Raw genomic sequence first — 15165 nt, 5'->3', positions numbered from 1 at the left:
AAAAAATATATATCTACAACACCAAATGTATACCATATAAAAATATGCATCATTATGAATCTAATGGTATATTGATTTATCATTCTAGATGTTTATACTTTTTTCTGAATATGTGGTCAAACTTTACCTTGTTTGACCTAAAAAAGATTATGTGCACTACATTTGAAAAAGATTATATTATAGGAAGAAATTAAGCTCGCCAACCGTCATAAATTTCATGTCAGTTCATAAATATTATTTCAAAAACACAAATGACATGCACATGCAAGTGTTGTGAAATGATCTTTGTAGTTCAGAAAAACAAATTTTCTAAGCATGATACAATCATAACAGAGTGTTGACTGTCATTTGATAATGCCACATATTTTATTCAATAAAAAAGCCACATTCATATATATAGCTGTAGCAAGTAAACCAACAAAACATGCAGTATCTTCTAAATATTTGAGTTCGATGTGTGCGACCAATACTCCTTGACCAGCTCGCAGAAGAGAGATCCTTCCATTTCCATGAGCTTTGCAGGTTTGTCAAACTCCATTACTCTCCCTGGAAGCATTCATATATATAGCTCATTAGTTCCACAATACATTTAATTTCAAGTATAATTCGTATATTCCATGCATACTAATCGGTTCGGGTCAATAACACAATGAGTTCATGAAGTATGCGAATTACTATATTTCTTATAAGTTGCTAGTAAGAGAAAACATACCGTCGCTCATAGCCAGTACCATATCACAGGCCATAACTGTCGGTATACGATGGGCAACTGTTATAACAGTGCAATGTTTGAATTCCGTACGGATCGTTGTTTGAAGGAAAGCATCAGTTGCATTGTCTATAGAGGCTGTGGCTTCATCAAGAACCAAGATCCGGCACCTTCTCAAAAGTGCGCGTCCCAAACAGAAGAGCTGCCTTTGGCCCATGCTCCAGTTTGACCCATCTTCCACAACTATTATGAAAATATCTTGATCAGTACTTTGAATGAAATAGTTTCAAACATTGCGCTAGCAAATAGATATAGTTAGTACACCAAGAAGGCTAGAACACCTAGCAGTTTGACATATTTAGTGGCACATGTGTTTTCACACCTATTTCGAATTCTTGAAATGACTAGAACAGAGTTTTCTGTTTTGCCCAAAATGAACTCCAGAAACCGAAGTATAGATGAAGTGCAGTTTCCTACCATATGAATCCAATCCCTGTTCCTTCTCCCGGACAGCTTCACGAAGTTGACATTTTTCAAGAACCTGCACCACAATAACAAATGGAGTAACCCCTTCAGTGATTCTGATTGAAATGTATATATGAGAAGAGGGGGCACTGAGCCTAGCTATGTTGCTGGGGAACTTGAACCTGGGTAACTATTTCTACTAACAATGAAAAGTTGTATCCTCCCAGGCAATCTAGATTTTTTTATGAGAAAGGTGACCTGTCATCTGAGATTTCGCTTCTTTTCACCCCATTTTGATAATGTTCTGGACTTTCTAAAACTGTTAGGTGTATTATAGAATTAACTAAGCTGAATTACCACAATACTAAGAGGACCGCCTCATGATTGAACATTACATCAAGTTTTTTGTAACACCTTTTCATGGTAATCTTATCTGATCATTGGGTAAGATGAGAAAACAGGTGTGCACCTTACCTCCCATATTTGTTGATCTGAGAATTGCCCAAGAGGATCTAGATTGTATCTTAATGTACCCTGGAAAAGTATTGGATCTTGCGGAATAATACCCAAATGCGAACGCAAGTCATGTAAGCCTATCGTACTGATGTCCACCGAGTCTATAATTATTTTCCCTTCAGCCGGTTCAACAAGACGAAACAACGCACAAATTAATGTTGTCTTGCCACTTCCTGTTCGACCAACTATACCAATCTTATCTCCACCTTCAAACTTGCAAGTGATTCCATGTAGTACAAGGGGGGCATCTTTCCTATACCTAATCTGTTAAATGAAAAACAATCACATAAATTTGTTAGAAGTGTTACTAGGACTTTACCATGTAAATATTTTTATTTGATTACCTTCAAATCTCTAAGCTCCACATTTCCATCTTGGGGCCAATCTGGTGACGGTCGATTTTCTTCAACAACTTCTGATGCTTCACTTTGTATGTCCATGTACTGGTTCAGCCGTTCCACCGAGATTACTTGACTCGTAAGGATGCATTGGTTTTGAATAGAGAAAACAAATGACGTATTCAGGGAAAGACCATAGGACAATGCCAATCCCACAAAACCTGTGCAAGTATGAAATCAGGGAATTAACTCTACCATTTGTAAGTTAGTACTCATAAACTAAATAGCATCAAATACTTTATTAGTTCACTAGAAAATATACACTGGGACTAAAACTGCATTTTTATAGAAGATATAAACCTACCCATAAAATTGTCAGAACAAGTGGTAGCTTGATAAATGAACTACCTCCATCCCAATTTATGTTGCACATAATTTTGCGTGAAAGTCAAACTTAGTAAAGTTTGACCAATTATATAAAAAAATATCAATTATTATAATTTTATACCAATGCTATTAAAATCACGCTGAAATATATTTTCAGATTATATATATTTCATATCATAGATAGTAACAATTTTTTCTATATAATCGGTCTAATTTAACAAAATTCAACTTTGACTGAAACTTATACGGAATATATTTTGGGATGGAAGGAGTACGGTGTTTTGTGTTCACCATATAATTATTCCACAGAACATACAATATAATTTCTTACGATGATAACATCACTACCACAATTCATAAATACAAGACATTCTTGAAAGCGTTGGCTCAAAGTTTTCTAACTTTGAATACTATATAAAATAATTATTTGGACTGGTAAGATCAAAGTACTATCATTCGAGTTTTCATCAATAATATTTTCATAATATAATACTCTTCTAGTTTTCTACAAAAATATACATACAAAATACAGTCAAATAAGTTTACTGGAGTTGTGTCATGTCTAAAATTGTAAAATGTCATCTATTTGTATGAAATCAGTATCAGGAGATTGTCATATAATTACTTACCAGGAGTTGTCATATAATTCATCTATTTGTATACAATTTTGACCTAGATTTTAAGCAACATGGTCTCATATAGTTACTTACCAGGGCTAAATGTTCCTTGAGGAAGAATGGCCATGACAGAGGCAGAAAAAGAAAGAACTGCCGCGCTCATTATTTCCAGACGTAGAATTAACCATTCAGTTGCCGCAAAATTATAGAAATATGGACTTGCATTCTTGTCAACCAGATCTAAATTTTTAGCAAAGAAACGATTTTCTTCCTCAAAGGCCCTTATTGTTACAGTTCCTGAAATCGATTCACCTAAGTGATTCGCTAGAGCAGACTTGGTAGTGCCATTGATCCGCATCAATTCCTTAGCCGAGGATAGATAGTACCTCTGCATGACCAAGCAAAACAGGTTTCAGTTAATGGGAACTTTGAATGCATAACTATAGGCTCAATCACCCTTGGACAGGAATAGCAGCAGAGCCCATCAATTGCTGAATAAAGTCAGGTAATCCAAGAAATGGGGCTTGCCATAAAAAATAAAGTCATGCCAATTACCTGCAACCTAATTGCCAAAACTATCATTGGCACCGATACAAAAAGAACTTCCCATGTAACAACAGCTAGTACCCCTAGATTGCTATATGCATTGTAGCCGGCACCAATGGCCAACACGAAAGTAAATGGAACATCAAGGTCAACGAGACTCAAATCCGAAGAGACCTGCATTAGAAAATCTCCGGGTGAAAAATGGAACTGAAATTTATTGTATTTGTCGTTTGTTTAAGATTCTTACCCTACTAAGAACCCTTCCTAGAGGAGTAGAATCAAAAAAGGACATTGGTGCACGGAATAATGAATTGAGTAACTGGGAAAATAAGGATCTTGATGTCTGCATCCCAAGAACAACGACTGATAGAGATCTTGATAGCAAGAAGAACATTGTGCAAGCTCCGATAATAATGTACACAGAAATTAACTTCAATGTACTAACACTAGGATTTTGGACATTAGCAGCCATCCATGAGTTCTGTGCTATTTGCCCAGATGTAAATATTATGTGAGAAATCATAAAAAAAGAGAAATACAGAACACCTTTGTTCTGGCGCAAGTAAAGCATATAAGGCTTAACACCTGCATCCCCTGTTTCTCTTTCCTCTTTCTTGATCAGTTGATCTGCCGGTGATGGCTTCACACACTCTATATATCTGCTTCCATAAGTCTCCTTCATTGAAACTTCCTTAGCTCTGTGAGAGGGTATGTGGTTATCAAAATCTGAAACACCAATAGTATCTTTATGAGCATTAACAAGGTCCTTAAATTCTTCACAATTTGCCAATAGATCTTGATAAGGAGTAGACTGAATAACCTCTCCATCTGACATTAACTGCCAAAAATCATCACTAGTATTAGATGACATCAACACATAAATAAAGCTCGCTAGAGATAAAAATAAACCATAGAGGAACGGATATAATCATATAGTGAATTTTGCGATGTGGAGTGGAGGGAGATACCAAAATGGAGTCAAATACAGGTAGAAAATCTACTTGGTGGGTCACCAAAACAACGGTCTTGTCTGACAGAGCACTCATGACATATTCCTGCACAACTAAGAGCGTCATATAACAGCTCACAATCAGATAGTAATATAATTTGCATTCTGCTGATATGACCCTTACATTGAAGAGACTTGTTGCTGTATGGGCATCAACAGCACTGAAAGGGTCATCCAGAAGATAGATGTCTGCATTTTGGTATAGTGCACGAGCAAGCTGGACACGCTGCTTCTGACCACCACTAAGATTCACTCCTCTCTCGCCAATTTGAGTATGGTCTCCAAATGGCAGCATTTCAAGGTCCTTCACCAAGGAGCACCTCACGAGTGTTTCTTCGTATCTTTGTCTGTCCATCAAAGACCCAAAGAGAATATTGTCTTGCACAGTTCCTGTTTGGATCCATGCAGTCTGGGAAACATATGCTATTTTCCCACATACTTGAATCTGAAATGTTTATACAGAGATCAATAGTTTCATGTTAAGTTCTCATGCAAAAAGAATAAAAACATACTTTATGATGGTAACTACTGTCTAGCAAAATTTCCACGACAACTTTGCAACGCTGAACATGGTGCAGTTGCGAACAAGATGTGATGCTTTTAAACATGTCAAAATGACTTACTTTAAGAATGAAAATACTCCCTCTATTTTTCTGCCAAAATTCCCTGGAAGAAGGAATGGGGCTAATTTTAACACTAAACCTGCCAAAAAAATACCTCCAAGTTCCATGCTCCTGCTCCTCTAATGACGCACTAGATTAATTATGCTGCTGCTGAATCTTGGGCTTCCGCGCAAGCCTTTATCGCTTCTGAAGGGTTTGCCTCCTCTAGCAAAGCGCGATGAAAAACTTTGATGGGTGAGTTTGCATGCTTGCAGTACATATGCTAGTGGTTATTTGTCTTGTAAATAAACTATTTAACACATGAACATGTGAATTGTTGCAAAATTGTTGTAATTATGAGTTATTACGTAGACCCTGCTTCCAGGAGCGGGGAAGGAAAATTTTCTTCTCCATGGGAGCATGCCTGTGTTTCATGAGTCAGCATGATGTTTTACAAAAGGCAGTCAGCACTCAGCACCACTCGCCGGGAATATCTTGTTTGGTGGTTGCCATCAAGACAGCTATTGCCCCAGTGGAAAGAGAAAAGAAGAAATTCGTCCTACGCAGTTGTCAACCGGCTATGTTTCTTTTAGAACATGTCTAAATGTATAAATTCTGAATAAGACATATTTCACTAAAGGATGAAGTTATTAAGAAATAAACATACCGTGCCTTCAGTTTTAGGGACCTCTCCAAGTACAGCAGCCAATAGCGTCGACTTTCCTGATGCTACCTCTCCACAGATTGCAATCTTTTCCCCAGCTTTGACTAGCAGATTGATATTCTTCAGAGTTGGTCTTGATGAATTCTCATCCCACGAGAAGCTACATGAATTCATCGCTATAGGGTAATCAATGCCAACATAGTCATTCTTCCTAACTTGCACGTTTAGCTCAGGTGCATCAAGGAACTTTGATATCCGAGTGAAAGCAACTTTAGCTTGTATCACAACTGCAATAACATCTGGTATCGTACTAACTGGGTCTTGCACGAGACGCAGAGTAGCCACAAAGGTGAAGACATTGCTTGCATCAAGAGGGATTTTCATAACATAGCATGTTAGAAAGGTCGCCGCCGAAACCATGGCAGGCGATGCCCATAACAGGAAACTGTTGTATGTCCTCCCAACCTGGAATGCTTGCAACCACTTGTACTCAACCTCCCTCAGCCCCTCGATGACCTTCTTGAAGTGATATTCCCAAGCATAAAGTTTCAAGATCTTCATATGAACTAATGACTCAGACATGGCCTTCAATCTCACATCTTGTGCTTCCATAAGTTTACTCTGAAATTTGTGTTGCAATTTGGCCAATGGAGCGTTGCAGAGAACGGTGATAATGATGACAACCATCGCTGAAACCACTGCAGCACCAACGACATTGTATAGAATAGCCAGAGCTATGCAAAGCTGAACACTTGTTGTCCATGTTTGATGGAACCAGTATGGGAATTCCCCAATCCGATAGGCATCGACGGTCACATAATTCATAATTTCTCCAGAAGAGTGCTTCTTTTTTGCTGCATTTGATAGCTTCTGTTGTTTCTTATAAATAGCTGCTGACAGGAATGACCTCACCTGCAGTCCTAATCTCCGAGTGCGGAAGTACCACTGTCTCTGTGACAGCGATTCACAGCATTTGCAGACGAACAATGTCACAGCAAGCACATATCCTTCGTATCTATAGGTCCCTTTCCCAAGTGACACGCTGATGAATGCCTTGAGAAGTATTGGGCCTGCAGATAAGGTGAGAACCTTGATCAAAGCAAAAAAACCAGATACCAAGATGGCACGCTTGTGACAAGAAACAATGGTCCAGAAGATTGATGGTGTGGCGTGTGAGGGCGACTGCTTTTTGCTGTTCAGCTTCTCCATGAACATCATGTACTGGTTCTGTGCTCGATCTGTGGCGCCTAAAAGTGGCAAGTCTTTGTCTTCAAGAGGCTTCTGATAGCCCATCTTCAACAAAGGATTCAACCACCAAAACGACATCTCACTGAAATAACCAGCTTTAGCAAAGGGAGTGACCTGACTCTCAGAATTAGGTGCCTCACCTTCTGTCCCTGTGTTAAGGGGCTTGTACAAACCATTCCCATGTCTTCCATCACCCTCTTCATCATGGTGGAGCCGAAATCCGTAAAGGAGTAAGAGTATTGCACCTGGTAGGGACAGAAGATCCAAACAGGCCTTGACGGTGATCGTTTTCTCTGAAACAATATGAACAAGTGAAGAACAACAGACGAATGCTGCGTAGAAGGTCAGCAAGACCGACCAGAACCGAACAAACATGGCACCAAGAAACGGATAACTGATGCTGAAAGCGAAGCTAGCAAGGATCAAATTCAGTCCTTGAGCTAACGTTGCAAGCCACCAATGTGGCAGGTAAGCAGAAGCATCCTGACTGAAGTTATTTCCCAGCATCCATAGTCCTATCCCAAGATAAACCAAACCCAAGCTGCCATTGGACAATACAGCAGCCAGATGCAGCGGTGAGCTGAGTGTGACAAGCTGATGCCCAGATGCTCTGCTCTTAGGAATTTTGACAAGCAGTTGGAGTGTGAGGACCACTAGGAAAAGCAAGACAATGCCAAACTCCACTAGATGATTCGTGCAAGCCGAGGAGTCGAGCATTTCCTTTAGAACACATGACGGGGGCACATCTGGGTCTGAGCATATTGGACTGCCACACAAGTTCATCACCCAAGAACCTGAAGCGTAGAGTATTGGGGTGAGATCCCAGATTTCGGGACTAGTAGTCAAACAATAATTTGGTTACAACCTCCATACCGGTTTACAGGGGTATTACGTATTTTGAGAAAAAGCTTTGACTACTAATTTGATCAACAAAATATGTCATATGTACCATAAAAATTATACCATTGGATTCATATCCAAAAAAAAATCCAATAATATAATTTTTGTGATATATATATCTTACATTTGTTGACCAAATTAGTAGTCAAAGTTCCTTCTCGAAACGCATAATACCCCTAAAAACCGGTATGGAGGGAGTATGTAACATGAGGAAGTTGAGGAGATCAGTAGTTACTTGTGAGGGAGCCCATCTTATTGGCGTCTTGCAGTTCCCGGTGGATCATGAGCTCCTGCTGCAGCCCTGCATGCGGCAATCAAACAAGTTAATAGGACAAAGAAGAGATGCTATTTGTTAATGAGAGAGCGGTCAGAAGCAGAAGTACTCGTGAGCGGGCATCAGCTACCTTTCTGCAGGATTCACAATCGAGAGGAAGAATATCAGAGGCGGAGGAGCAGAAATCCAAGGCAATGCGAGATCACTGGAAGTAAATAGGACTGTTGTATATTTATGGTAATCGACTGGCAAAATACAAACACTAGCCCAGCCATCCGTATGCAAACTAGTCTGCACATGCCACAAGGAAAACAGAAACTGATACTGTGGCAACTACCAAAGCGTGCTTTCAATGGATGGACCTAGCTGGTACAAGATGGCAGACACTGATCAGAGAAATTACTTCAGCGATTCAAAAGATCTTCCTCTTTTTGCTAGAGATTGCTCCCGTTCCACCTCAATGGCTGGTTCCTTTACCTTCATCCCCACCTCACCCCAGGGCTGGTGCCTCTATTGCTATCTGGTCCACCTAGCACGACCATGTGCAATACTTCCATTCAGTTCAGCATTTCCGAAAAACAAGAGTTGAAGTCATATACAATTCCGATCTTCATCGAAAGTACCTTATGTTAAAATTGTGATAAGAAACGACCAAACAGTACATTAGCTTCTATAAAGTAACCTACAATGTTAGGCATCTAAGGCCTTCTCCAATGCATCTTTTGTTAGCACAGTTTTATAGACACACCTAAAACTTAAGAAAACGCTAGTACAATGCATTGTCTCTTAGTGGTGTTTCTTAGGGATGTTGCATTTAATAGCTACAGGGATCTCAATTGCATGTCAATAGTGTAGCCTATTTGATGGGTATACGTTGTCCTGAAACATGTGACAAGAGGATAAATATAAACCTGTACAATAACAGGATATGTGTACAATATAAGGATATGTGAAGTAGGCATATGAATCTAGCAAATACTAACACTAGTGAAGCACAATGCATGGAGCTGTAAGAGATCTCCAGCCGTTGGGGCTCCCCGGGCCGAAATCCGGCGCTATTTAGCGCCGGATTGGACAAAAGTTTGGCCCGGGGAGCGTCGAAGTTCCAGCCATCTCCCCGGTAGACACCCGGGGTTCGGCGTTTTTTAGAGGAAAACGTCCCTGGATGCCAAATTTCCTGCATAATTCGGCGAATTTGACCAGTTTTGCCAACATTTGGCTTATTTTTACAAATAAACATTACAGTTCAACAAAACAAGACAAGTTTTCAAACAAATCAAATGGAAACTAGTTGGTGTTGCCTCGAAGCGTCTATATGTGCTCCACCAGATCATCCTGCAGCTGTTGATGCATTGTGGAGTCTCGAATCTCCTGACGCATAGCGATGAACGTAGCCCACGATGCCGGCACCTGGTGGTTAGGCTGTGCACTCGCTCGGAGGAACCGGATACTTCCGCTCATTCTCGATAATCATGTTGTGTAAGCACACACAACAGTTCATCACCTCCCACATCTGATCTTTGGACCAAGTCAAAGCGGGGAACTGGACTACAGCAAATCTCTGCTGGGAGGACACCAAATGCACGCTCGGCGTCCTTTCGGCAACCTTCTTGTTCCTTGGCAAACTGCTGCTCCTTCGGAAGGGCAGGGCTTGAGATAGTCTTCACAAATGTTGCCCACTTTGGATAGATACCGTCTGCAAGATAGTATCCCTTGTTGTACTGCCGGCCATTGATCACAAAGTTAACCGGGGGAGCATGACCCTCAACAAGCTTGGAGAAGACCGGCGAGCACTGCAAGACGTTGATGTCGTTGTTGGATCCTGGCATACCAAAGAAGGAGTGCCAAATCCAGAGATCATGGGTAGCCACTGCCTCAAGTATCCTCAAGTATCACAGTGCAGCCTTTTTTGTGACCCTTGTACATTCCCTGCCAGGCAAACGGACAGTTCTTCCATTTCCAATGCATGCAGTCAATGCTTCCAAGCATCCCTGGAAATCCTCGAGCTTCATTGACAGCGAGGATCTTAGCAGTGTCTTCGACAGTTGGTGATCTCAAGTAGATGTCCCCGAACACTGCTATCACCGCCCTGCCCTGCAGAACCGGTAGAAACAATCAAGGGCGGTGGACTCCGCCATCCGAAGATAGTCATCGGTAGAATCACCAGGAGCTCCATATGCCAGCATCCGCATAGCCACCGTGCACTTTTGGAGGGCGGAAAACCCTGCCATGCCGGTGCAATCCAACTTGCATCTGAAATAGGAGTCGTACTCTCGAAGGGCATACACAATTTTCAGGAAGAGCTTCCGGCTCATCCTGAAACGACGCCTAAAAACAGCCTCACCGTGCAATGGATCGTCGGCGAAGTAGTCGGCGTAGAGCATGCAGTAGCCCTCCATTCGCTGCCTCGGCTTGCACTTCCGGCGACCTGGTGCCGACCCACCACGGCGATCAATGGCCGACTCGGCGTACAAGCCGGACAGGCAAGCTAGGATCAGCAGGTGCTCCTCGTCTTGGGCGGTGGCTGCCGTTTCTTCTTCAAGAAGCTCGGCGAACATCTGCTCCTCCTCCTCGTCGGAGTCCATGTCCGGCCAGGCAATTGGACGAACACCTGCCGGGTGTGTCGACGAGGAGCGACGCGAGGGAGCTGCCCGGCGGCGGAAAATAGGCAGAGGGCACGACGGGCGGCGGAATATAGGCTGCTGGGTGGAGGAACGGCGGAGTTGAGGCAACCGGCCGGCGGATTGGCGAGGGGTGGTGCCGGCAGCGACAGAGCAACGGGAGGGGAGGAGGGATTTGCGTCGACAAAGTGGTGGGGTTCGTCTGTTCTCTCGCTGACAGAGCGGGCCCGTCCCCGCTTTTCTCTCGTCCGGAGTCCCCGAGCGCTCCCCGGGGGGGCCGGGGATGGCCTGGGCTCTCCGGACGGATGAAAGGCCTAATCCGGACGAAAACGAGGAGCCGGGGGCGCGACTGGGCCGTTTTCGTCCATCCGGATGAAAAAAAGACGTCCTGGGGGCCTCGTCGGGGAGACGGGTGGAGATGCTCTAAGAGGAAAAACATAAATCGTTGCTTGCCATATGGAGCCATGAAATTACTGGAACGGGGTTGACATATTTTTCACAAACAGGTAACTATATATAGATGGCCTTCTAAAACTCAGTAACAGTGTGCAGCAGCTCATAATGCAGTACAGTAGTGTAGATCAAGCTAGCAAATCGCTACTATACAACAGTGAAGGTCTGGTATGCAGCAACTGATAGGACAAAAAAGTAGATGAAACGAGAGAAGACTGAATATTCAGTTAATTTTAGTCTGCTCCATCATGTCTATAACATCGAATTTACAGAAAAGTACTGAATATGCACATAAAAGTTAACCAACCGAATCAGATTAGTACCACTGATTTGGTGGAAGAGCTAACAGCGGTGGTTGAATTGAACTGCGCCGCGGCACCCGCGGCCCCCGACTGAACTGGGGCCTTCTCCCTGCTTCGGTCCATGGGGTGGGGGCACAAGAAGCTGCTAGCTGAGGGAGGAGGCTGGCGGAGGGGACACACCCGCGGCCGACGGGAGGCGGCGGCAAGCGCGAGCGAGGTTGCCGGCGGCGACCTCGAGGGAGAGGGCCGGCGGCTAGGGCCCAATCCCATCGACCTCCACTACCATCCAACGGTTAAGAGCATCTCTAGCAGATACGCCAAACTGCAAACCGCAAACACGCGGATGCAGGCCGAGAAAAACGCGATTTGCAGGCCGAAAAAAGCTCGGGCGGAATATGTTGTTATGCCAGTTTGCACATGCGGGATCTGCTCCGCGGGGGAGGCAGCAAACCTGTATACTAATCTGCAAATCAATGTTTTTGCACATTTCAACACAAATATTTGACATAGTTCATTTCAAATGCATAATATAACCGAATAAAACATAAAAATTCATAGTTTTGAATAGCACACAATTCAACAATAATCCTTATTACAACAATTGAAATGATACATCAATTAAATGGGAAAAATGTTCATCAATGGCCACCATGCCTCATCCAATGGTGCTGAATAAGATCAAGCTGCAGCTGCTTGTGAGATCCCGCATTCTCAATGTCGCGGTATGTCTCAAGAAACGCTTGAATATGGTCGGGGTTTCTTGCCGGCTTCACACGAGTGCCGACATTGTCAAAGAAGAACTCCAAATCCAAGTCTTTCTCATCTTCAATGATCATGTTGTGCATAATTACACAAGTTGTCATGATGTCTCTGAGAGTCTCTTTGTCCCAAAACCTACCGGGACCTCTCACTATTGCAAACCTAGCTTGCAAAACACCGAAAGCTCTCTCAATGTCCTTTCTGGCTGCCTCTTGTGCTTTTGCAAATTCAGATTCAGCTCTACTAGCAGGATTTCTGATTGTTTTCACAAATGTTGACCACTCCGGGTATATGCCATCGGCAAGATAATAATCCATTGTGTAATCATGTCCATTGACGGTGTAGTTGCAAGCCGGTGCATCACCACTAGCTAGCCGGGCTAGAAGATGAGACCTATGTAGCACATTGATATCATTGAGAGAACCTGGCAACCCAAAAAAGCAATGCCAAATCCAAAGATCCTCGTATAAATCGCTTCAAGAATAATTGTCGGATCATGACTCTTGCCACAATATGTGCCATGATATGCCTTCGGGCAATTCTTCCATGTCCAATGCATACAATCTATGCTGCCTAGCATTCCCGGCCAACCTCGAGCCTCATTTTTTGCGCCATCAGCCTCATCGTGTCTTGTTCATTGGGGGCTCGCAAATAAAAATCCTTATATTTGCGAATCATTACTTTGCAAAACCGGCGGACTGATTCCATTGTTGTATCTTCACCTATGCGAAGATACTCGTCGGTGTAGTCCGCCGGAATGCCGTAAGCAAGAACCCGCATGACGGCGGAAATCTTTTGATGCGCACTGAAACCAAGCAATCCGGCACAATTGCGCTTTTGCTTGAAATAGCGAGTATTGGACTCACAAGTGCGCACAATCTTGTTGAAAAGCTCTCGCCGCATTCGGTACCGGCGGCGGAAAAGATGAGGAGGATAGATCGGTACCTCGGCGAAGTAATCGCGCATCAGCAAGTCGTTGCCGAGCTTGCGGATGCGCGGAATGCAAAGGCGGCCGACCGTGGAACCATGCCGCCGCTTCCTCCGCCTGTCCATGAGCTCCTTCGCGGCGATAAGCACCACCATCTCCTCCATGTCGCCGTCGAGCAGCTCGTCCAAGTCGGAGTCGGAGGAATCCGACAAATCTTCCATCAAAGACATGGCGGCGGCGCTGAACGGCATCTACACAGGCGGCGGGGCGAATGAGGGAGGAAAAATGCCGGCGAAATACCAAGAAGCTTGCGGGCGGCGGCGACATACCTTGCGACGGCGGCGGCGGCCGATTCGCGGGCAAATCCGGCCGACTGGGTCGCCGACGACCTGCAGCTAGTGGGGAATCGGTGCGGCGCGTCGGTGCCGGTGTTCCTAGGCGACGAGGAGGGCGGACGCGGCCGGGATCTACGGCGGCGCGCGGCGGCGATGCTCGCGGAAGGGGCGAGCTGAAAGTTCCTTCGCGCCTGATTTTTCTCTACCAACCCACGCCTTGCACGGGATGCAGATCGATCTGCATCCGGCCACGAAACCTTCATATATGTAGGTTTGGCGAGGGCGGAAGCCGGCGCCTGGAAAAATATTTGCAGGTTTGGCCGATATGCGGGATCTGCTCGGGGTGTTTTTTTCGCCCATAACTGCATACGGGCGGTTATTATGCAGTTTTGGCAAATATGCCATATCTGCTAGAGATGCTCTAAGGACAAGCTCAACTCAGGGCATCTCCAACGGTCGACGCAAAGGGACCCTGAGCAATCGTTTGCGTCCGCGCGATCGAAAAATGCGTATGGGATGAGCCCAGCGGCCCGACGCATAGTGTTCGGGCTGTCCGCGGAGACGTAAACCTAGCCTAAATATAGGGTTTAGCCTAAACCCTAAATATACGCCTCGGATGCGTCTATGCGAATGTTGCGCGAACGCGTCGAGTGTCCGTTGGCGTCTGGCAAACGTTTCGTCGAGCCCGCCTGGCAGCGACCCAGGCTCGATGCGTTTTCTTAGGCGCGCCAGTGACTAGCGCTGAGGCATAATCGCTTCGGCAGTCTGGGCCACATTAATGATGATGCCTCGCATGCCGAGCGGCCGCCGCCCACCTCTGCCAATGAAGTAATGGCGATGACACGCGTGCCACGCCCCTCGCCTGTCTCCGGCGTATATAAAGAGGTCGCGCGCTCGTCTTCCTCGTCCACTCCTCCACACAAACCCTAGCCACCGCAACCTCCACCGTAGCGCCGCCTAGCTCTTCCCGCGACGCAACTAGCCCCGCGAGGAACTTCATGGTAGGTCTAGGTGGCCGGCTAGGTGGTCGAGGCCACGGGTGTGGCCGCCCCCGGGGCCGGGGCCGTCAAGGTGGAGCAGCTACGGCCCCACGGTCACCGTCGCATGCGCCGTCGTCGTCTTCGCAGGAGGATCGGTGCTTCGAGTTCCCCCTCCGCCTCGACCATGACCTCCTCGGCATCAAGCGGCTCCCGGACAAATTCGCCGAGTTCATCGATGCCTTCAAGCCGGCCCAGTTGCAGCTACGGGAGTGTAATATCCCAGGATTTGGGGTTACAAAAATAGAGGAAACATATGTGTGCATTGCATTCATGCATAGAAAATCCGGGGAATTTTCGCGCTTTCAAGTAAAACATCTCACAGTAACTGAAGTTCACTTGACCTTGATGGAATTGAAGTAGATCATCAAGCCAAGTGCTATAAACCTCAATGTAACCTTTGCTAAAACCTTGTTTTGGGTAGAGATGATTTGATCTAAGGGGTTAGATCAAAT

At 44.7% G+C, this 15165-nt stretch overlaps 2 protein-coding genes across 5 annotated transcripts; both read right to left on the bottom strand.

The window, feature by feature from the left end:
- Positions 1-269: 269 nt before the first annotated feature.
- LOC127297536 (ABC transporter C family member 10) lies at positions 270-12019 on the bottom strand. Of its 4 annotated transcripts, none has more exons than XM_071819538.1 (14): positions 11673-12009; positions 8679-8804; positions 8406-8566; positions 8237-8302; positions 5857-7895; positions 4547-5032; positions 3826-4416; positions 3588-3752; positions 3126-3420; positions 2035-2249; positions 1649-1954; positions 1187-1250; positions 713-952; positions 270-546 (listed from the first exon to the last, which is right to left on the bottom strand). In XM_071819538.1, the coding sequence occupies exons 4-14, from the start codon at positions 8283-8285 to the stop codon at positions 437-439; spliced, it is 4560 nt and encodes a 1519-aa protein (XP_071675639.1). In that variant the 5' UTR covers positions 8286-8302; positions 8406-8566; positions 8679-8804; positions 11673-12009; the 3' UTR covers positions 270-436. The 4 variants fall into 4 exon arrangements, with proteins under 4 accessions (XP_071675639.1, XP_071675641.1, XP_071675640.1 ...); XM_071819540.1 differs by having other exon boundaries at positions 4547-4633; positions 4712-5032; positions 8406-8804; positions 11673-12005; XM_071819539.1 differs by lacking the exons at positions 8406-8566; positions 8679-8804.
- Positions 12020-12289: 270 nt separating this feature from the next.
- LOC139830380 (uncharacterized) lies at positions 12290-13589 on the bottom strand. Its single transcript, XM_071818377.1, has 2 exons — positions 13133-13589; positions 12290-12834 (listed from the first exon to the last, which is right to left on the bottom strand). Exons 1-2 carry the CDS (start codon positions 13587-13589, stop codon positions 12290-12292), a joined length of 1002 nt encoding a protein of 333 aa, XP_071674478.1.
- Between the last annotated feature and the right edge of the window lie 1576 nt (positions 13590-15165).

This window comes from Lolium perenne, chromosome 4, assembly GCF_019359855.2.
Source record: "Lolium perenne isolate Kyuss_39 chromosome 4, Kyuss_2.0, whole genome shotgun sequence".
In the NCBI taxonomy this organism is placed as follows: domain Eukaryota; kingdom Viridiplantae; phylum Streptophyta; class Magnoliopsida; order Poales; family Poaceae; genus Lolium; species Lolium perenne.
Note: the sequence above shows the minus strand (reverse complement) of the source record. Positions and strands in the feature narration are given on the sequence as shown.